Source organism: Nerophis lumbriciformis, linkage group LG27 (assembly GCF_033978685.3).
Source record: "Nerophis lumbriciformis linkage group LG27, RoL_Nlum_v2.1, whole genome shotgun sequence".
Lineage (NCBI taxonomy): Eukaryota > Metazoa > Chordata > Actinopteri > Syngnathiformes > Syngnathidae > Nerophis > Nerophis lumbriciformis.
The window spans coordinates 15,608,683-15,632,435 of record NC_084574.2 but is presented as its reverse complement, the minus strand read 5'-3'; the positions used below and the strand labels follow the sequence as shown (position 1 = coordinate 15,632,435).

Genomic DNA, 23,753 nt, shown 5'->3' with positions numbered 1-23,753 from the left:
TGGTTTGACATAAAATCATCTGGAAGGAGATATAAGTCCACAATCCATGGTAAATGCTGTACATTATTGCTTCATAAAACTATTGAAGTTGTTAGTAGTATATTCGTTTGTATTGTTTCTATACAATATTACCTAATAGTCTGGTTTTCTTTTTAAAAATATGTTAAATATCAAACATTTAGATTTTTTGTGGGGGGGAGGGACAAGCACTAATTAGTGATTTCAATTCAATGGGCACCATTGATTTGAGATACAAGTATTTGAGTTAAGAGCTTCGTCAAACGTTTTGCTATATTCAGTTACTAGACTCAAAAGGAGCTTAAAACAGTTACTTTGATGGAGTTCATATTTTCATTTTCCTCCCATCATTAAAAAAAAACTGCATAAAAACATGTTTAACGTCATGTGTCAAATGTGTATACTGGTTGTTTAAAATGCTCACACTGAGCTAGGACAATGTTTAATGTTGATTAAAGAAAATCAAGTGCAATGACATCTAATAATACTATTATGATTTTTTTTTTTAAATGCACTTGCAACATGTTTTCCATAAACACAAATCTTAGAAAATATCCACAGCCCCCATCACGCAACACAAAACCAAACTGATGAAAGGTGATGCCAATAACATTCCTGGTGCTCCAGCGAGGAGACAGCTAACAGTAAACGTCAGCCATTAGGCTGTGGATCCAAATATCCTTCGAGTCCATTTTTGTATCCACTAAATAAACTGTTAAACTGCGCTCCCAAGATTCAACCTGGGCCTCTGACGAGTCCTGCACACTTTCGATCTGGGCGACAAGGGCCTGCTGCTCTACATGATTTCTGAAGACCATGGACGCCTCCTCTGACCACTGGCGCTTTGGCACACCTGCAGGACGGATGGTGTGAGCAGCTTGAAACTAACACGGCATGTTTATGCCAACACTTTTTCTGTCTTCCTCTGTGTCCACCACGAAAGCTGCAACCCACCTGCCAGTCGTGCGGTGACGGCCTGGAAAGGCAGCTGTCGGAATTCCTCAATCAAGGGCTGGAGGAGGGAACTGAGGATGAGTTCGTGTTTGCCATAGTCCAACTCGTAGATGGAGATCAACCCATTGGACAAGATCCCCTTCACCACCACGCGATGCCAACTAGGGGAGGTCGTCACAGATGACACTTATTTTCACAAAGTACTAACTTTCAAGACAGCCAATTTAAAAAAAAAATTACTGAAAAGCATTGGGATATCTAAATGTTTTTTGTTTTGTTGGTTTAATGTACACTACATTACGTTTATCGTAAATAAACACAATTTACAGTGTGTGCTGAATAAAATTGAGTGTGTATTCAAAACAGAACAAGACCGTGAAACACCTACCTCTTTTGTATTTTGCCTGCGTATATCTCTCCCTTCTTGATCTGCATGACTGTCGAGGGTATGATAGTCTGGTTATAGTAAAGCACCATCTCTCCCATCAGGACCCCCAGTTTATGCAGGTCCTGCCATGGCTGTATTACAAAATAACTCGGGTGACACGCCACTGGCACGTACACATCGAGGTTCTGACCAGGCTGAAAGACAAAAACATAATTTGCAATGATAGAAGAATGATTATTTTTTAAATTGATGCTATTGTTTAGGATCGCCAAAAAAACGTCCCTACGACACACACCAGGGGGAGCTCTAGCGGTGGGGGTTTTGTTATTGTAATTGTCTCCAGGAAGGATGATTCACATGGCCCAGGACACGGGGGAGTTGGACTGCTCACAGTCAGCCTCTTCAATGAAGCACTGAGATCTAGAAATTGCAGACAAACCAATGCAAGCACATGGATATTGTAATTAAACAGATGGTTGCATTCCTGTCAGCATGTATAATAGAGATTAGAGATGTCCGATAATGGCTTTTTTGCCGATACCGATATCCACCGATAACGATATATACAGTCATGGAATTAACACATTATTATGCCTAATTTTGTTGTGATGCCCCGCTGGATGCATTAAACAATGTAACAAGGTTTTCCAAAATAAATCAACTCAAGTTATGGAAAAAAATGCCAACATGGCACTGCCATATTTATTATTGAAGTCACAAAGTGCATTATTTTTTTTAACATGCCTCAAAACAGCAGCTTGGAATTTGGGACATGCTCTCCCTGGGAGAGCATGAGGAGGTTGAGGTGGGCGGGGTTGGGGCAGGGTTGAAGTGTGTGTGTGTGTGTTCAGCAATATTTCCGGAAGAAATAGTGCTGAAAGGGGTTCTGGGTATTTGTCCTGTTGTGTTTATGTTGTGTTACGGTGCGGATGTTCTCCCGAAATGTGTTGGTGTGGGTTCACAGTGTGGCGCATATTTGTAACAGTGTTAAAGTTGTTTATACGGCCACCCTTAGTGTGACCTGTATGGCTGTTGACCAAGTATGCGTGCATTCACTTGTGTGTGTGTGTGTGTGTGTGTAAAGCCGTAGATATCATGTGATTGGGCCGGCACGCAAAGGCAGTGCCTTTAAGGTTTATTGGCGCGCTGTACTTCTCCCTGCGTCCGTGTACACAGCGGCGTTTTAAAAAGTCATACATTTTACTTTTTGAAACCGATACCGATAATTTTGAAACCAATACCGATCATTTCCGATATTATATTTTAAAACATTTATCGGCAGATAATATCGGCAGTCCGATATTATCGGACATCTCTAATAGAGATCGACCGATATGTTTTTTTCAGGGCCAATACCGATTATTAGTAGTGAGAGAGGCCAATAAGCAATATTTGGAACCAATATTCAATTGCAGTTAAAGTATTTAAACATGTTATTTTTTTAAGTATTATTTTTGAGGAAACAGACCAGTAGCAACATAATGTTTAATGCAGCGCTAATGTAGTTAATTTAGTGCCACACAACATCAGGGGATTTCACAAACACCTTTATTATGTGTGCCTAATTATGCGGGTCAGAGAAGCATCTACATTTGCATTACAAAAAAAAAAGGGAAATCTCCTGGGAAAATTATAGGATTATTATGCGCACTGCCGACGAACGGGTCTATTTTCATACAAAAAGGCACACCGGATTATAAAGCAATTGATAGATTTTTGGAGTGCCGTATTTAATGTTCGACAAACTCTTGTATATTGTCATTGACACGTTAAAGTTTTGGGATTGCTTGCTAGCCTTCACTGCGCCATTTATTGAACAGGCGTCAACCTGCAATCCACACGTATATCTCAGAGTCGTGTATAGAGAGAGTATGGACAACCTGGTTTCAAGCGATCTCTTCAATGATTGGTCAAAAGGCACTCACGTGACTACAGGGCGCCATGTTACGTACCAATTTGAAGCCGCAGCAAAGCAACACTGCACTTCCGCATTATACATGTATCCTAATTGAAGAGTTTTTGCCGAGTAAACATGCCCTGTGGTGCGGCATGGGGATGATAAAAAAAATCTGGGCTCCTTCATGTAGCTTTAAATTACACATTTTTAAGCTTGCAGATATTTCTACTAGGGCTGCGAATCTTTGTGTGGCCCACGATTCGATTCAATATCGATTCTTGGGGTCACGATTTGATTCAAAATCAATTTTTTTCGATTCAACGCGATTCTCGATTCAAAAACGATATTTTCCCGATTCAAAACGATTCTCTATTCATTCAATACATATAATTTTAGCAGGATCCACCCCTGTCTGCTGACATGCAAGCAGAGTAGTAGATTTTTGTAAACAGCTTTTATGATTGTAAAGGACAATGTTTTATCAACTGATTGCAATAATGTAAATTAGTTTTAACTATTAAATGAACCAAAAATATGACTTATTCTATCTTTGTGAAAATATTGGACACAGTGTGTTGTCAAGCTTATGAGATGCGATGCAAGTGTAAGCCACTGTGACACTATTCTTTTTTTTTTAATTTTTTTTTTTTTATAAATGTCTAATGCTAATGTCAATGAGGGATTTTTAATCACTGCTATGTTGAAATTGTAACTAATATTGATACTGTTGTTGATAATATTCATTTTTGTTTCACTACTTTTGGTTTGTTCTGTGTCGTGTTTGTGTCTCCTCTCAATTGCTCTGTTTATTGCAGTTCTGAGTGTTGCTGGGTTGGGTTTGGTTTTGGAATTGGATTGCATTGTTATGGTATTGCTGTGTATTGTTTTGTTGGATTGATTCTTTAAAATTTTTAAAAAAAATGAGAATCGATTCTGAATCGCACAACGTGAGAATCGCGATTCGAATTCGAATCGATTTTTTCCCCACACCCCTAATTTCTACCTAGATGTTATAAAGTATAAGAATGCTGCCTCTACTTCTTTACCTATATAATAGGTCTCCTATTCGTCAATAGTTAGACAAAGTTGGGATTTTTGTCAGGAATATCTTTTCTGTCATCTTAATGTATGTATCCATGTATGTCGCGTTATTTGATTGAATTACAGAACCAGTAAGACTACAGGAGGAAAAGAAAGACAAAAACTGGATTTCTTGGCAAAATATGAAGTTTTGAAAGCTAAGCAGAAGAAAAAAAAAGACAGCTACTGATAAAAAGAGGCCGATACTGGCCAATAATCTGTAGATCTCTAATGTGTAATGTACAATACCAGTGTCTATGAATTTTTTCTTGCTGGGGAGTTTCTGCAACATCCGAGTCAACTGATGGTTAATGCTCTTGTTCACTTCTTCACTGCCAGCACCCACAAAGAGGTATATGTGGACCAATCTCTCCCCTTTGTGCTCTTCTAATTTACAGATCTGAAACAGGTGAAAGCAGTCAATACACATACAGTATATTCCATGACAAAGTGTCACGTCATTCCTCATCATATTTCACCCACTGCCAGCTAACAAATGACACTAAATTACCTTCATTTTGCAATCTGTGACACCAAGGATGGCATTCTTCAACCATAAAACACCATCTGGGCTCCAGTCTCCTGCTGGAATGGTTACGTCAGCCAGACGACATTTGATCGCCTGAACAAATCAAAGCACACATATTCGTTATATTTTCCGGGTTACAAAATATATTCCTGCAAATAAACAAACCAGTGGTGGAATGACAGTGAAGTCCTGAATGAAAAGAGGGGGGATTTCTCGCAGTTCAGTGATCTCGACAGTTGCTGGGACACCCAGATCCACCAAGGAAACTTCCACTACCCTGTTGCCATGAAGATTGGTGATCTGAAAACATGAAGCGCAAATGACTAAACAAATTCAGTGTTCACATTGGACATAATTAACGAAGTGAACAAAAGTCTTTTGTGTAAATGCCATGTCTATTTTTATCGTTTTTTTGCTGTTAAATTTAGGCAAACGTGGTAAGAAAAACAGGCATACAGTACCTCTGCTCTGGACCACTTTTCTTGGTAGCGGATCAGACACGCCTTGCCATTGAAAGGTTTAGAAACCAAGTACTCCGATGTCTTCTGGGAGGAGCATTCACAGAAAAACATTATCATAACAAGATAGGATAACTACAAGATAAGATAGGCACAAAGCTGTTATGTCTATCTTGGCTTTCATTGAAAACCCACAACGTTCACCTAATCCCTATTCTCCTGTTAGCGCTTAAACGTTTTTCTACGTGCTTTAAGTTACTTAAGTTTCTCTACTTCGTATTCTGCCAACCAGCCTCCGGACACGGCCACCCCACATAAAAGACACAAGTGCCTGAAGGTTGCAAGTTAAAGTTTCGAGTTGTATGTTGCAATATGTATATGTGCTGTGCTATGGGTTTTTTTTGCTCACTCCAGACTGGGCCCCCTCAGGAGGACAGTCTGAGATTGATTTTTTTTTACTCATCCTTCCCCAACATATACCTTTTCCCCACCTTTGATGAGGCGCCGTAGAGACGACCCATCCGTGTTCCTGTTCTGTAACCCTGTACAATGTTTGTTTGTCTAATCTTGAACAGGTTTGTGCTGAAAAAAACATTTTGTTGTACTTGTGCAATGACAAAGATCCATCCAACCATCCTCTGTGTGTATGTGTGCAAATCGGAGAGTGACAGCTATCAGTTTGAGATTAAGTGCCAAAAAAAACCTATCAAATTGAATAAATATTTTTGTTATTCTGCCTGCTAGATTATTTTTAAGTTAAAGTTAAAGTACCAATGATTGTCACACACACACACACACACTCACACTAAGTGTGGTGAAATGTGTCCTCTGCATTTGACCCATCCCCTTGTTCACCCCTTGGGAGGTGAGGGGAGCAGTGGGCAGCAGCGGTGGCCCCGCCCGGGAATAATTTTTGGTGATTTAAACCCCCATTCCAACCCTTGATGCTGAGTGCCAATCAGGGAGGTAATGGGTCCCATTTTTATAGTCTTTGGTATGACTCTGCCGGGGTTTTAACTCACAACCTACCGATCTCAGGGCGGACACTCTAACCACTAGGCCATACAGCAATTGTTGAATATCACTTATTTGTCTTTCTTCCATTTGATCTACATTATTTTTATGAAATAGCCGCATAGTTCAATGATGACTTCACGGTTCAGCCTAAATTTATGCTTTGGACGTCCTAGGATGTCCAAACATGGCGGATATTGTGTTTTGCGCCACTGTCGGGTTTTTGATTGTTAATTCAGTGTGGCATAGTGATCCTTTTATACTCCTCTCAATGAATGTTTCCAGGTGTCTCCAATAGAAGTGACCAGAATACATTTGATAGCTTTCTGGAACTTATCTTTTGTGAGTGACTGAATTATATTTATATAGTGCTTTTTCTTTAGTGACTTAAAGCGCCTTACATTTAGAAACCTACATTTAAAAGCTACGTTTACACAAATGTGGGTAAAACTGGGAGCAAGTTGGGTGAAGTGTCTTTCCAAGTATACAATTGCAGTGACTAGAATGTCAAAAGCTGGATTCGAACCAGAAAACCTCAAGTTTTTGGTTGGCCGCATTACTATCTGAGCCACACGGCCCGTATATACCAGTGAAAGGTTGGCCGCCCCACCCGTATTTTACCGTATTAGTACCAGCAAATGTTTAACTTTCCCAGGACACTACAATTTATTGCAGCCTCAGAAGCGCGTAGTGGCAAAAGTACTTTAGTCGATGGGAGAGCTAGATTGGACAAGGACCACCCACATTTTGTCTATGTCTCTATATGCTTTTACAGACATTGAAAAACCTGCCTACCTGGGACATAAAAAAGGCTTCTGTGTCTTCCAACAACTTGCTGAGCTTTTCAGTTCCTCTGGAGGGCAACTGGCAAAAGACATCCCCGTCTGCACATACATTTGTGACACATACATCTGGATAGGTGCAATTCACCTGAGAGCAAGAAAAAAAAAGACAATTATACAAAACAAGAGATATTGCCAGTGAAGCTATAAAAACACTTGCTTGTTCAGGGTGTCTAAAGACATTTAATTATTTAACTATATGTAATAAAGGCAAAACTATGTTGTTTGGCTATGAATTAGAAATATGTTTTCAAATATAACATTTCACTTTTCTCTCTTTATTCTGCTACACGTGTACATAATGCCATGACACTCACAGTTAAGGGGTTATTCATGGTTTCATCCTGCAGATCCTTAAGGCAGATCAAGTTTATGTTGATGTCATCTTCCTGCGAAGTGTCATACAGCAATGCCTCTGGTAAGTCAGTCGGGGGAGATGTCCCTACAAATTCAATCAGAAGAATCTTTCCAATTGCCCACTTGCACAGTGAGGTCAACACAGAGGAATTGGTACTGAACGCCTCCAAACCTGAGAAGGATAAAGAGTAACATAATGAAAAGAGACCAAAATGCTTAAAGGATTGAACATTTTCAGACTTAGGATACACTCTATTTATCCCCAATCGAAAAATTATGTGGTTGCCGTGTAGATACAAAAAGTTAAAAAATAAGGTACATTTTGAGTCATCAACAAACATTCTCTGAAATACAGCTTGCCTTTCTTCCTCCTGGCTTTGCCTCAATATCAGATAATGAGTATCAAACTGTGTGTGTGTACCTGCCAGCCTAACATGTGTGGCCTGGAAGGGAAGCAAAAGGAAGTTCTGATGCAGATCCAGAAGACGTTCCCTTGTCGTCTCCACAGTAAAGCCATAGTCCACATAGTAAACCTGACAAAAATAACAAAAAATTCCTTCATTGTTTTTGGCTTAATTTTACTTATTTGGCGCTCTACCTATTGACAGCCACATGAAGTCTATAATTAACCAAAAAGTGCCTCCATTCTGTCATCTTTATTGAAAGTGTACACCTACTTGCAAATAAATCACTACGGTGCATCAGCCATAAATTACCTTGACCTTGTTGAGGGCCATGACCTCCGTGACCTGCGCTCTGGCCAATTCATTGCCATCATCCCCCTTAACGGCTATTAGTTGACCCACAACAGGGTTGGAGAGTGGCTGGAGAGTCGGACTTTGTTTATAAAAGGAAAGCATAGCATCTTCCATGGCCTCCTGTGCAAGGGAATAGCCCTCACCAACATACCTGCACACGGAGAATGCTTTTTTTAGCTAAGAAAAATGTTCTATACATTGCACATTTGTATTACAGTCTTTTTTTTCCTGGTGGCACCCTAGGAGACTGGTACCTAGAATCACTGGTATCAGATGGACTTAATCTATTATTGGATTTTTAGTGATGCTTTTACTTCAACTATTGAGTATGTAATCTTAGGACAACTAGTCAATCAACTCTCATTGGGTAACAAGTGTGTCATAGAAGTACTGTACAGTAATCTATTTATTTATACCTGCACCTTATTGCTCTTTTATCCTGCACTACCATGAGCTAATGCAACAAAATATTGTTCTTATCTGTACTGCAAAGTTAAAATTTGAATGACAATAAAAGGAAGTCTAAGTCTAAGAAGTTTAAATTCTCAGTGGCTTTTCTTCCAAAACAGGTTAATCTTTCATTTGTGCACCGTATTTCAATAGATTTAGTAATTTCTGTATGAATGATATGGGTCCTACCGTATGGTGACGGCATTACTGCTTTTGGCGTCGGTAACCAGTACGGAGGGGTACTGTGCTGAGGGATGAACGAGACAGGGAGGAACCAAAGGACCCACAATCTCCACACCAGAGGGATGCGTGTGGCATCTGCCCTTCATACTGTCTGTAACATCAGTTGCTTTCATGTCTCCTCTGATGGAATTATACAGAATGGCCTGTTCACAAGAACAAATGTCATAAGTCAAAGTGTTCTGCCAATCTATCATAAAATATTTTCACATAGAAATTCAACAATGACAGCATGCAAGGGTTGTAGCGTCCTCTAACTACTTACTTTTTCCTTGTCATTTGCAAGAGGGTAATCCACAGTGCACAGAAGACATAGTTTATCCAGAAGATGTTCAGGGAATGGGGTCTTATACGTGTCCATGTAAAGTTTGGGCAACGCATGGACCCACAGCCCACTGCTGTACTTAGACAGAAGTTCCTTTACTTTTTCCCACACATCAGCTGGCATGATGGCGTCAGAGGACTTCGTGGGAAGACATGTGCCAGAATCAAAACTAGAGGAAAATGCGTATTTCTGTGGCGGTAAAGCTTCAGAAATTGGTTGATGAGAGGGAGCTAGGGAAGGGAGGTTAGTTTTAGAAGAGTTGTTACATGTAGAAGTTAAAGGGTGAGAATTTTTTCTAAGGTTGACAGTATTTGCTACAAATTTGCTATTAATGGACGTGACTGCAAAACTGTTCTGAACGGCTTCCTGAGAAGTGACATGGCCATTAGCAGGCTGTGGAGCTGTGGGCAGTACTGGCTTGGCTAATAGCTCTTTGGAAATAACGTTTAGTTTAGGAAAAGGCAGCTTTGGAAGAGGGGCAGCAGACTTCTCAAATGTCGAGTCCTGTAAGGAGGTGGATCTAGGTACAGTGCTCAACTTAATAGAGGTTCGTGTGGAGCAGTCACGGGAGCTGCTTCCAGGAGCATCAGAGGAAGGTAATAGAGGGTAAATCAGGCAGTCACCTGTGTTGCTGTAAGATTGCTCTACCTGTAAAGGCCAGAGGAGTATACTGAAATACGGTTCACTGTAGCAAATTGATTTAAATACAAAGCTAAAAATGTTAAGAAAACAGACAGATAAAAGGTAGCATTAAATACAGTCTCAAGACACTTACCACACAAATGTGTTTCCACTTTTCTAGATGTGTGAGCGCCTGAGGAGGGAGCTGCTGATTGAACATGTTGCTGAAGACTGTTGGCAGTTTGGACTTCCACATCCCAGAGTTGTACTTTTGCAATAGTTGCATTAGTCTTCTCTGCACCAGTTTCACATCATACTGGCATGACTGCAAGGAGGGATATCACACATTTATTACATTAAATATTACACTATCTGTTAGGTTACTGTTGTCATCATGCTATGATAATTCTCAGAGAAGAGTTTCAGTGTGAATTTAAACCAGATACACAGATAAAACACAGCAAGCACAGAGAAAGCTTTTTCTGTACCTCCAAACAGTTGAGTCTTTGGACTTGTTCAGGTGGATTCTCTGCGTAAGGTTAAAAACATTTTGTTGTTGTTATGTACACAATTTATTTTTTAACAAATAATTACAAATTTCTACAGATAAACGATTTAATTTTAGCACACACAGTAAGTGCTCTAAAACCTCCTTAGTGACCCAAGTAAAATTTCTGAACAATGTTGGTTTCTATGGAGACGATCTTCTGACAGTGCAGGAACACATTTTGTCTGCTATTTTTTCGCCATCTACCATTTGTGCAATTTATGTATGAAGAGATATTTCTTGCAATGAGAAGTGGGTTTTTTCAGTTACATTCTTCTATATTTCAATTCATACTTTTACAAAATACACACATGTCTTCTCAAAATCAATTAAACTAGTTTGGGATTGATCAAATAAAAAAACCTGTTGATCCTTACCTTTTGGTTTCTGGGGCATTTCAAGATTATTGGTCCTGCAAATGGAAACGCTATTAATAGCACTGCATTACGGACAATGGTGGAAAGGTCTGTAAAATGGTTTCTTAAAATGTTAAAAGCACATGTGCACTACTGTACTTTATTACTACTGGTACTACTTGCCGGCTAATATTACATTCTAATACACTGTACATCTAATACAGCTCAATCAGGTGGTTACAAGGCTTTTTGTATCTCACCTGTCAGGGACTACACACTGTTTCACACTTTGCGGAGACGAAGGTTGTCTGTGCTCAACAGGTAGGGTACACCTTTGGTTATTGTCCAATTGCCTAATATTTTAGAAAAATGTGTGTTCAGTATAAAGATTACATATCAATAGAAAAATACTAGGGGTGCACGATAAATATCGGCGAGATAATCATCAGGCCGATATCGATATTAAGAATTAGGACGTCACACGGATTATACGATATATTGACCAGACCGCCTGGAGACATAGTTTGCACTTCTGAGCCGCCAATATTTTTCGGGTGTATGTTTGCTAGCAAAATCCGACACGATCGCCACACTCTTGTACACACCAATAGGATTCACTTAAGATTCACAACTCATTTGTGGATGTGTGATACATTAATATTGGTTAGGACTAATCTACAGGTAGAGTTAATCATGTCCATCTTTGAGTCTCTTACCTTTACCAAACTACAGTCAAATCTACAGTACATTTTACAATATATAAATAAGTCTTCGGTTATCGGTTTCAGTCGTGTGACGCAGGAAATTATCAGTGTCGGCTTGAAAAAAAATAATACTGTGCATCCCTTAAGGTTTTTGTAACTTCCTTAATACTGAAGTTAGGGACATCATCCCTAACTTCATGATTATTTGACACACTGTACAAATAAAAGTACAGTGTGTCAAATTAACCTTTGAGTCTTTCTTACCTCTAGGTGTGCACAGATTACAGGTAAATCTAAATTTAAAAAAAATTCTACATATAAATAAGTCATTGGTTATTGGTATCGGTCACGAGGAGCAGGAAGTTATCAGTATCTGCTTAAGAAAAAAATATATCGTGCATCCCTAAAAATACATTACAAAATAGGTAGCATGAATAAGACACAAATCAATTATTTCGAACAAATAACCCCAAAAATATGTACCTGATATCTCCTGAGGCGCTGAAGCCTCTGAAGCCACCGTGGGGTTGATAGCGGTTTGCTGGCCTGAAAGTATTACCAACTGAAGGCTGGCGCAGCGAACACATAGGCGATGCTAAGAGCAAACAAGTGAGAATGGTCAAACAAAACGCTGTTAAGGATATAGAAAGTTGTCAGTAGGCTAAGAGGTGTGGGCAGAGACAAACATATCCTACCTTTAAGCATGTAAGGGTTGGAAGCTTTGCGTCTCATCCTGCAGTTAACGACTTGGGAGCTTCCCGATTTCTTGGAAGTTTTCTGCCGCGCCACCAGCTCGGCAATATGTGCCGTTTCTTCACATACTGCTGCAAAGCATCTCAACTATAAAGCAGAATATAAGGTAAAATTACAGATATATTTTTGTAAAGGACACTCTACTATCCATGAATTGCAATCTTTAAAAGGGGACCTATGATGATGTTCCTCTTTTCTGACTAATACATGTTGTTACATTGTAGAATACTCGTACTAAACCACGCCAAGGTTCATGCATTTGGGCACGAGCTTACACACAGTTTTAGAACACTCGGAATGGTTCATTTTGCAGTCTTTTAACTGTGAGCGCAGTGATGTCATAGTTTGGTGGAAGTACTAATGTGGGCATTTCTAGTATATGCTCTCTGCCAGGCCCCTCCTGTGCTCTGCACTCTTGTGCCGCGATTATTGGCCACTGCCTGGAGCCTCAAGTGGTGTGTTTCATGCTCTCCCGCCTACTTTGATGTCTATAAAATAAATACTTAATCGTTTATTTGTCCATTACATTTTACATGGGGCCGACCAAAAAGACGACGCTATGTAAGTAAAAATGCATTTGTTGTTCTATATAAATTTTGTTTTGTTAAAATCTAATTTGTCGTTGTCTCGCTCTGTCTTGTTTTTCTCCTCTTGCTCTTGCATACTTTTTGCCCCCCAGGAGCTTCCGCCCTCCCCCTTATTTCCTGAGTGGAGAATCACACATACACATAGCTAATGCTAACGCAAACGAGAACGGGACGATTCTTCAAAAGAAAAGAATAGTGTCGTCAGTGGTTTTGTTTCGCAGTAACAGGCGTGGAATAAATGACTGCATGCTGCAAAGTTTCTTTAAAAAAGACAGCAGCACGACATACTTATTCCTGCATCTGAAAACAAAGCACATTATTTACACAAGTATTTTACTCAAGACAGATGTTTTGCCTTCCATACCCTCTATCTAAAAACTATTTGATTAGGACGGTGCATATTGATCAACATATGAGCAAAAGCATCACAGTAAATATGCCAAAATTAGCTACAAAGGCTAAATTTAATCTATTTAGTTTTTTGAAAATTATTTTTATACGAATCAAGTGTATATCTGTTCTAAAAAAGAACCCGCTTTATAAAAATTTCAATTGTATACTGCTAAGAGTAAGATGCAGTGTATGCAGTGCCATTTCAAACTACTTCTTTTTGATCAAATAAAAGGGAAACTTGTTATGAATTATATCTGTCATTGGTTTCTTCAAAGAGTAGGGGGAAGGGGCATCGTAAATCAAATTGTTTGAGAAAAAAATCTATTTTTTTTTAGGCCATACACACGTCATATGTATATGATGTACTTTCCTTTGTGTGCTTAGTTTTACAGTAACTGTATTTTTTGTTTGTTCATTTATTTAGGATATAAACGGTATTTACTTTCCAATTGCAGTACAATGGTAAACAATTCTACAGTAATGAGAAATAAAAGTGTATGTACCTTTTAATGATTACTTGCGTTATTATAAACACTGCATAGTTTTTATTGTTTCTTCAGTTTAAGAGCAAAATGTAGTCAAAAGTGCTGAGTCTATCAGCATAAAACCAAATATTTTTTAAGTAACTTATTGCATATTGTTCTCATGTGTGGCACCTTGAGACAAGAAAATGTTGACAGTCTTCCTTCACTTGGTATTTTCGCAGTTTTATGCATTTCTATGTATAAAATATAAAAATTGCAAATCAAATCTCAATTGCAAGTTTGGAGAGAAAAATCGCAATTGGGTTTTCTCTCAAAATCGTGCAGCCCTAGTATATTATTAGGATTTCATTTATAGACACCAATATTGATATTCCTTATCGATACTTATCGGTATTCATCGATACTACATGTAATTAGTGGAAATATAGATGTGAAAAAATGTTTTTTTTATTACCACAAGAAGTTGTCCATCACCAACATGATGTAACATCTCATAGCAGGTAAGTATTTGATCAAAACCTGCTTTTTAAGTCTTAAACAAGTCAACTATGTTTGCAGTTCACAGACCCATCACTGTGCAATTACACAATTACACTAGGCTGGAAATATTTGTGTATGGAATTCATGTGCACAGCACACACCTTTTACATGGTAAATCATATTAAATATGAATCAATACAATCAAAATCAATTAGCATGTTAGGTCTATGTGCATTTAGGCAAGGTGTGTTTGATGCCACACACAAGCGGCACAATGGAGTGATGTCAGACGGTGACTACAGACCTGTCTGTGAAACTTCATGGATTATTATATTACTTCACATTTTTTGAAACTGAGTGGATTACTATTGGACTCTAGGTTACTGGATTGCTACGAGGACGGTTGATAAAGCTCGGTAGCGGCAGTTAAGAAAAGTCTGTTCATTTCAAACTGACACTAACTCTTGGCGTGCATGACTTTGAGGGACTTTTGAGGAGGAAATATTGTGTTACACATTTTTGTGTGGTCTTGCTTCCTAATTTGTGATTATTCCAAGATGATTATCAGATCCTAGGGGTCGGCAATATGGTAAAAAAAAAAGGATCATGATTTTTTTTTTTATATTATAACATCTAGATTAATATCACAATATTTTGCATTGTTTAACCTGCCAATTTTATAGCATCTGTACAAAAATCAACTAAACAATGGATTAGTTCAACATTTTATTATTATTTGTTCAACATTTTATTAAACCGCAGTACCCGGAGCACACGCTGGATTCACACAGACATTGCAACAGAAATTCACAAACCTCTTGAGAGGTGGAGGTGCCAACATGTGTCTAATCGCAGTACCCAAATTCAAGATTATTTTCCAGATTATAAAAGCAGTTCTTACCTCTCCTATTTGGTAGTCCAGCCGCACAACAGAGGGAATGCTCATGAGATAGCATTCCAAATCGGAAAAGCCCAGTTTCTTCAGGGGGATAGTCTCTCCACACAGCGAGCGGTACTCTGACTGCAGTTTGCTGACATACACACCCTGCTTGCTGGACTGAAGTACCGATCGCAACATTTTCTTGACGGACTCGCTGTCTGACATCCTTATTTACATGCAAGAGATAAACAAAAGGATTAAAAAAAACCTAGAAGATATTTAAACTTTAAAAAGTTTTCTACACTAGTATTAGGGTATGTTCCTCCTTGTCCAAAACTAGTCACTTAGGGGAGTTCGTTTTCACTCTTATATTTTTGCCAGCGGACCATATGGTTCTTACAGTTCATCATATGCATAAAATTGTCAGATTTGGACACCAAATCTGACCTTTACATTGTCTAACAACCTCCCTCAAACGTTTATATGATTTTCTCTCAGCTTTCTGTTGGGTGTTGCTATATGTATGGTCATGGCCGCATTTGGTCACATTATATGTGTTTTGGACAATTGGTGCAGTTGACAAAATGATCCATTTGGTCTGGTCCTTTTGGTGCAATTACACTTGACTGAACAAACTGTACTAGCAGACAAAATGGACTCAAATCTGTTTGAACTAAACCAACATTTAAAAGTATAAACACACCCATTTTAAACAACTGGATTGTATTGAATGTCATTCAAAAGTATATACTAAGCCAGTAAATTAGGGGTGTAACTATTAATCGATGTATATTCCTTAGATTCAACGACACCGATCTGTGCTCGAAAGCAGAAACACGCAGAGGTCAAGAGGCAAGCTGCTGCTACTGGGGGCCACACAGACCCTTGATCGATGTTACCAAGCTCCCTCTTATATACCTACGGGAAGATAGATATTGATCCAACATCGCTTTAAAAAGGCAATCGATCGATTTTATACCAGAAAAAGGAAAACATGGAATTTAAGAACGGCAGACAGTATATGAAGTTTAGCACTATTAATGATGAGGACGTTAAATGTTATTCAAGTCTGTCAGCCTGTCTACGGCGTCATCACCATCAGTCATCAAAACATAGAATGGCGGATACCTACAGTGGCCAAGAAAGGTCACAACAAATACAAATGCAACAAGACAATATCATACAACACAAAAACTTTCAGCTACAGTACGATTGCAAAAGCCACAACAAATACAAACGCCACAACACAGTAATATGAAGCCGTAACACAACTTTAAGCCACAAAGGACGCAACGGAACTGAGAGCGGAGCAAGTTACGGCAATAGAGCGACTTCTTCCACTGTTGAAAACAGTGTAATGAACATAGCATATTAGTATTATTGAACAAGTTCAAACAAGTTATTTATGACTAAAAAAGTGGTTTCACTTCACTTACTTTTTCAACTTTCCACCTCAGGAAGTCAGTCAGTCGTCGAAACTTGTTCGCTGTCACTAAGTAAGTTTCCAAGCACTAAATTAGTCAGATTTATCAAATAGTTTGTTGTTTTGTATACCGATGACTAAGCGTGTAACGGTACGCGTATTTGTATTGAACCGTTTCGGTACCGGGGGTTCGGTTCGGAACGGAGGTGCACCGAACGAGTTTCCACACGGACATATTAAGTAGCGCACCACACGGACGGACATAAGTAGCGTACCGCACGTTGTGTAAACATTGCACACCGAGGCACAGCACACGGCATGCTAGCAACGACCGGGCTACGACAACATGCAAAAGCCAGAGCTGGAAGACCCTCCTTCCTCGTTAAGATCTCCCGTTTGGGAACACTTCGGCTTCGCAGTGCGATACAACAATGGAGGACGAGAGGTGGACAAAGCGAAAGCGGTTTGCCGACATTGTTCAGCAGCAGTAGGGTATGCGTCAATCATGCTAACCCATTTGAAGCGGCACCACCCCCAAGTGAACATCGCTTCAACGAAGAGAAAGACGAGCGTGGTGGAAACACAGCTCCCCAACGCATTCAAGCAGCCTCTCCACAGCGAGTCAGACAGGGCTAAAGCAATAACAAATGCCGTTGGTGTTTTTATAGCAGCAGATTTAAGACCATATTGCATTAAAAACTAGATTTTGACCCACTTCTATGGGTCAAAATCAATGAGCGCATATATCCTCTTCCTGCCAAGTTAGCCAGGCACTACCTCGCCATACTTGCTACCCCCGTGCCCAGCCAAAGGGTATTTGGCACAGCTGGAGAAATTGTAACTGCAAGCAGGTCTGCTCTTTCTGCAGACAATGTGGATAAACTGATTTTTCTGGCAAAAAACATGAAGATTGAGTGAAAGTCACCAGGGTTGAAGGCTGGGGGGAAAAAAGAAAAGTTAATCTGAGGCTGAGTTGACTTGAAACTTTTTAATGTTGCACTTTTTATTCATAAAAGAAAAGTTTTGTCATTTTATTTAATCTGAGCAACAACTTGAAGCAGTTTAATGTTGCACTTTATATGTAGACATGTTGCACTTTATATGTAGAAAGGTTTTGTTAAGAAACCAATTCTGAGCCTTGTCTTATTTAGTTTCTATTTCATATATGTTGACCACATTAACCCTGGCAATCGACCCTGTCTGTATGTATGTTATTGTTATCCTTAGCATTCATGACTGCCTGCTGTTGCACTGATCAGCCCAGTGGTGTATCACATCCATCACACACATAGCTATTTCTATTTTTGAGCAGAATTATTATAGTGTTCTCAATGTTAAAAGGATAAAGCAATTGTTTACAAATTTGGTAAATAAATAACCAGAAAATGTATATTTTGTTGTTTTCTTACTGTACCGAAAATGAACCGAACCGTGACCGCTAAGCCGAGGTAGGTACCGAACCGAGATTTTTGTGTACCGTTACACCCTTACCGATGACCCACATCCCCATCATCGCACACACTGGCACACACTCAAATACCAAACACACACACATACGCACACACACATTTATGAACAAATGACGCATGTCTGAGTACAGAGGCGACAGATGAGTAAACACTATCACAATTAATTTTTTATATTAATTTATTTGGTATTTGTATTATTTATTTGTCAAAAAATAACAGTAAAAGCAGAAGGTAAACCTACTGTTCATTCAAACTGAAGAGATGTTGGTTGGACTTTATTTTTATATTAATATTGTATTATTTTAAGTTGAAATACTACAGTAAAAGTATCAGGTACACCTACTGTTAAAATGTTGGTTACCATACTTTTCTTGAACATTTCTTGACTATTAAAAATGTGGTCAGAAAAGGTTTCCTATTGTGATTCAACCTAAATTGTTGGTTGCACACTGTTCAAATAGGATGCGAATGCATTGGCCTTAAATTGTTGTTTACCTGCTTGTTTGTATCCACAATTCATTCATACTTAATTCTCTTACAAGAAATAACAGGAATATAGGAAACTTCACCCGCAGTATCCAGGATTTATTTCATAGTCACAGTGGTTGAATTATTTTGCTAAAAAGTTATTTAATCTAATTCAACTCACTGAATTGTTTTGGATCTTGTCGTTCTAAAAAAAATATATATATCGTCCCTGAGTCGTATTGGCAACCACAATTTCTGAATCGAACTGTAGCAGAAACAAGCCAAGCAATAGTTTGCTTAAAAATGTATTTAAGTGTTTTCAAAGCAGGCATGTGATTTGACCACAATGAAAAAGACTGAAAAAACTTCCGGGGGTCTGGGGGACGAAGGCCCCCAGCCAGGTGCCCTGGTGGGGGGACAAGGGGGGCGACGCCCCCCGAAGCTCCTGGTTTTTCACCAATTTAACATGCTAAAATTAACAAAGACAGCACCATTTGAAGAAAATATTTTAGTGTTTAAAGACATGAAAACATCATTAATAGAACATACCTTGCTTCAAGTTGTTTCATATGTTTTTGGCGTTTCGCATGTACTTCCAAAACCTTGAAACCTCGTGATCCATAGTCAATATTATCATGACACCACGTGCACAAAACCTTTCCGGGACGATTGATTTTCCGAATAAAATCACCGAACAAAGCCGTAACTTCCTTCTTCCCAAGAGTATCAGTGATTTCCCTTTCCATCCAGTCCCATCGAAACTTATTTTTGACATGTTTATCAATTTCTTTTACTCGTAAAGCGTCCTTTCTCTCGAGAACCAAAATCGTTTACATATGGAAAATGGCGGTAAAAACCATTATGAATGATGACGTTATTAACGTCATCATTCATAAAAGATGTCCTGATTGGTCACAAGGAACATATCGACCAATCAACTACGGCGTAATATAAACTACTTCTCGAATCTTGATTTAGGGTCGGAAAAAAAAATCGGAAAAACGGGAGATACATTTTTTTTCCCCCCGAGATTAAAAAAGACGGAATTCCGACTTTAGACGGAAAAATCACATGCCTGCAAAGGAAATAATTAAGTGTTCCATCACCTTAACTTCCCACACTCCCTTATGAGCTGAGCCCCTTTTGTTTACATTCTTAAAAGGAAGTTCAAAACACATTTGTTGAAGTGTGTGTTCCTGTAACATTACATTTTTGTTTGATATTTTATAAATTACATATGTGTATTACCCTATTCATAATTTCATTTGCAACATCTCTGTTGTTGCATCGTGCTGGAGGCTTGTGTTTTAGCCATGTGAAGCACTTTGAGAGCTCTCTGTGAAAAGTGATTTAAAAAAGCATTTACTTACTTTACTTAATTAAAAAGGAGAAAACATGGAATACTATTGATTTAGTAAGTCAGGGTGTTGGAAGTGGTGCATTGTTTACTGTTTCTAAATTCGCCATATTCATTGACTACTTTATTTACACATAAAGACCCAGGGGAGGCGCGACTTTAGAAAAACGATGCATTCAAATCAGATAGTATACACATTATACGGTTCCAAGCACGTTCATAATACCTCAGACATGTATTAAGTTGTATTAAATTAATGAAGTTAAATTATTAAATATTTAATCGAATATACTCAACGAAGTTGGGAGACTGGAGCGACAAATTAATTGACAGTAACCCGGATGTACATGCTTGTAGCCAGCATTGGTTAGCCAAGTTGGTAATGAACACGTTCAGAGAGGACACAATTCACCATATCGTAAAATTGCAAGAAAATGAGTAATGCAACAGTACATCCGTGAAAAAATTACCTGTCGTAGTCTAAAATTCCGCCAGTAACTTTGTATCAGTGTCTTCTCAAGCTGCCGTCCACGCCGCCTTCACGAACGAACGTTCTCTACTAATAGTGTAGTTCACTGCCCCTTTGGAAAGGGGCAGTGAACTACTATTATCACAACACATAAAAAATATTTGCGTAATTATTTTGAGTAGTAATTTCAACAAAAACTATACCAGTAATGTAGAAAATAGCAGAGAGTGTGGAATTGTATACAAATATATACATTGATAAATAAACTTCGGGAAAAGGTTCAGCATCTCTTGACTCCTTTTTATTTTTTTTAAATCATGTTACAATAACTACACGCCAATTGGAAGCAAACAAAAAGTTTAAAAAAATAACAATGAACGTCAGAAATGCTAAATTCTCCATATTTATCAAAAATGTTTAAAGTCGTGAAAAGACCGACACATTTACTGACACTTGAAGTACACACAACATACACTGTCCGCCCTCTTTGAAGGTTCAGTCAAGTGAAGTGCAATACTACTGATTTTTTTTCTGATCCGATACCAAGTACATTTCAGGCTGGCATCGGCGATACCGATCCGATACTTGTGTAACTCTGTGCAAATATGCCTAACGTGTATGGTAAAATTAAAAAAAAGTAGGATATTTCAAATGCCGCTGCTCTTGGGGAATCATCTTTAAACAATATACAATTATTGTTTATTTATCTGCACTGAATGTGTTATCTTACATATATATTCAACTCGGTATGGAGTGTCTCCAAATAGCCTACAATAAAAGGATGCAACCACTTGCTGTTTTATAAGTCAATCAATCAATCAAAGTTTATTTATATAGCCCGTTATCACAGGTGTCTCAAAGGGCTGCACAAGCCACAACGACATCTAAGGGCAAGAAAAAAATCAACTCAAGTGACTCATTTTAATTGTCAGTTTTCTTGCTTGCGTATTATGTAGAAAAAAATAAGGTCTCAATGATTTAGTTACTTTACACCAGGGGCCCCCAAACTGCGTCCAGAATTCGGCCCGCGGGAAGTCCCAAGTTCAAAAAAATAAAATAAGATAAAAAAAATTTTTTTTTAAATTATTTTTAAAAATCTGTCCTTTTTAATTAATTTTCTACCGCTTGTTACTCCCGGTGTCTCCTAGCTGCTCAGGCAATACATATTGTCTAAAAATGCATTTTCCCATCGATAACGTGACATCATCACGCATATATATATATATATATATATATATATATATATATATATATATACAGCCTGGCCCCCGGCCAAATTTTTTTAACCCAATGCGGCCCCCAGAGTCAAAAAGTTTGGGGACCCCTGCTTTACACTGTGTTCCTGTTAATGATGTACACAATGGCGAACAAATAAAGTATCAAAAGTATTAATATTTTGATTTCAGAGTCGATATTAGAGCATCAATATCTGGTATCGGCGGTATCGATATTTCAGTATGGATCTGCACATTACTAGATCAGTCCTCAGCAGTGGTAGTCCAAGCATTATTTTCATGAAAGATCTCGACAAACTTTTACAAAAATATAAATGAGTCATTGTTGACTCATTGTTGACGATGTTCTAAGTCCAAATATTAACACAATATGCATCTTCATGAATGCCGTTTTAATCTGGAGTTTGTTCCTCAGTGTTGTCTGGTAAGTGCACCGACAGTGCCTGTTGGCTCTGTGATTGGGAAGCCATGACCCAAGCCCGCATTGCTGCGTCCGAGTGGAGAGATGTAGACACGTGTGACGTGGTCATCAAGGAGAGGTGATGCTTTCTATGCAGGATCAGATGGGGGTTCCTCAGGAGGGTGTAAAGCAAAGCCCAATGTCTCCTTGCCCGACTGTTGACGAGACATTCTGGAAAAAAAAAAAAAAAAAGAATAAACAAGGGCCAATTATAACCACCAATATAGTGGTTCTCAAATTTTTTTTCACCAACTACCACTTCAGAAAAAAATTAACTCTCATAGTACCACTACAATGATCAACGTTAAAATAAAGTAGAGTAGTAGGCCTAAGTCTTTATTAAAAACAAGGCATAGGTTTTATTTAACAAGAATATATTTAATATTTTTGGCCACTGCAATATTGCACACAATGTGAACAGTAACAATGTGTTTGAATATTGGACAATAAGACAACGTATTTGAATCAAGTGATTCCACAGTAGGGCTGCAACTAACAAATATTTTGATCGTCGATTAGTCAACGATTATCTTAACAACTAGTCGACTAATCGGATTATTAATGCGTACACATATTTAATGGCTCTAATTTTACCATGGACTTCTAAATGCAGCTTAAGTTATTTTAGGCCTGTGCCTACGAACAACAAAGATGACTAATTCATTCATAAATATGTATCTATAGTATAGATACATATTTATGAATGAATTAGTCTGACTCTCTTTTTAAACTTTTATTGAGCAACCTATACTAGCACATCTCAACTTATCTCGTTCCTTCCACACGCACGTCTATCCTCACTCCTCATTTCCGCAACTCAAGAACACAACATCAACTTCAGCAGGTCATTACACTATATTCTTTAAACGCAGAAACCTGTGTACCACAAATTAAGCACACGGCTTTACCTTTAATTTCTGTAAAGAAATACTTGGCAGTCCATGTCTTGTTGAAAACACGGCATTCGTCATCGACTTTTCTCTTTTTAGCGTCTCGGGGATAACCGGGCATCACTTGTCGCTGTCCACCTTCACTCACAGGTTACACACGGACATACGCCCATAAATAACACTTTTCAAAATAAAAGCAGCACAGTTGTATTGCACGCACGACATAGATGTTTTTTAAAATGTATTTTGTAATTTGTGATTGCCGCTGTTCACATTCACTCACAATCGCGCACGAGCATACGTCCACACGGCATGCGACTGTGAATTGTTCTTGTTTGCGGATGACTCGGCCTTGCTGGTATCAGACAAGGACAAGTCACAGGTGGCGAAAATCCTCAGTGCTGAACTCTATAGAACATGCACCTGGCTCGCTGACAACAAGCTATCCATACACTTGGGTAAAAAGGAATCCATCCTATTTGGGTCCCACATCAACCTTCAGAAAGTCAATGACTTCACTATAAAAGTGGGTGACATTGTTATCACCAGGAAAGTTGAGGTCACCTATCTAGGTTCCATTCTAGAGGCTAATCTTTCCTGTGTTAAAATGGCAACCAAGGTAATCAAAAAGGTCAACCAATGAACGAGATTTCTCTATAGAATCTCCTCTCTGGTCAACAAAAGCACTATGAGGATTCTGGCGGGAACACTTGTTCAACCCTTTTTCGATTACGCATGCACCTCCTGGTACCCTAGCACCTCCAAAACCCTCAAATCTAAACTCCAAACATCCCAGTACAAGCTAGTCAGATTACTTCTAGACCTCCACCCCAGATCACACCTCACTCATACCCACTTCTCCAAAG

The 23,753-nt window shown here is 38.7% G+C and overlaps 2 protein-coding genes across 3 annotated transcripts in view; both read right to left on the bottom strand.

The window, feature by feature from the left end:
• Nucleotides 1–381: 381 nt before the first annotated feature.
• Nucleotides 382–20,409, bottom strand: tdrd7a (tudor domain containing 7 a). Its single transcript, XM_061922806.2, has 22 exons — nt 20,304–20,409; nt 15,138–15,342; nt 12,234–12,378; nt 12,022–12,133; nt 11,095–11,187; nt 10,856–10,890; nt 10,420–10,460; nt 10,086–10,256; nt 9,251–9,958; nt 8,935–9,131; nt 8,254–8,446; nt 7,959–8,070; nt 7,498–7,709; nt 7,134–7,268; nt 5,328–5,411; nt 5,032–5,166; nt 4,849–4,959; nt 4,587–4,737; nt 1,656–1,780; nt 1,361–1,554; nt 973–1,133; nt 382–871 (listed from the first exon to the last, which is right to left on the bottom strand). Exons 2-22 carry the CDS (start codon nt 15,339–15,341, stop codon nt 657–659), a joined length of 3,534 nt encoding a protein of 1,177 aa, XP_061778790.2. The 5' UTR covers nt 15,342; nt 20,304–20,409; the 3' UTR covers nt 382–656.
• Nucleotides 20,410–20,581: 172 nt separating this feature from the next.
• Nucleotides 20,582–23,753, bottom strand: part of stra6l (STRA6-like) — a 46,333-nt gene continuing 43,161 nt past the window's right edge. For both annotated transcript variants that reach the window (XM_061922808.2, XM_061922809.2), the window contains exon 18: nt 20,582–22,168. In XM_061922808.2, coding sequence (XP_061778792.2) covers nt 21,930–22,168 — 239 coding nt within the window. In that variant the 3' untranslated portion in view covers nt 20,582–21,929. The remainder of the gene's footprint in view (nt 22,169–23,753) is intronic.

Bases quoted from the DNA above. Each gene is read 5' to 3' on its own strand.
- tdrd7a (XM_061922806.2), bottom strand. From the start codon at position 15,341: ATGTCAGACAGCGAGTCCGTCAAGAAAATGTTGCGATCGGTACTTCAG. The intron at 1,555-1,655 runs GTGTGTGTCGTA...TTTGTCTTTCAG, and splicing joins CACCGCTAGAGCTCCCCCTG to CCTGGTCAGAACCTCGATGT. The intron at 872-972 runs GTGGGTTGCAGC...TCCGTCCTGCAG, and splicing joins CGTCACCGCACGACTGGCAG to GTGTGCCAAAGCGCCAGTGG.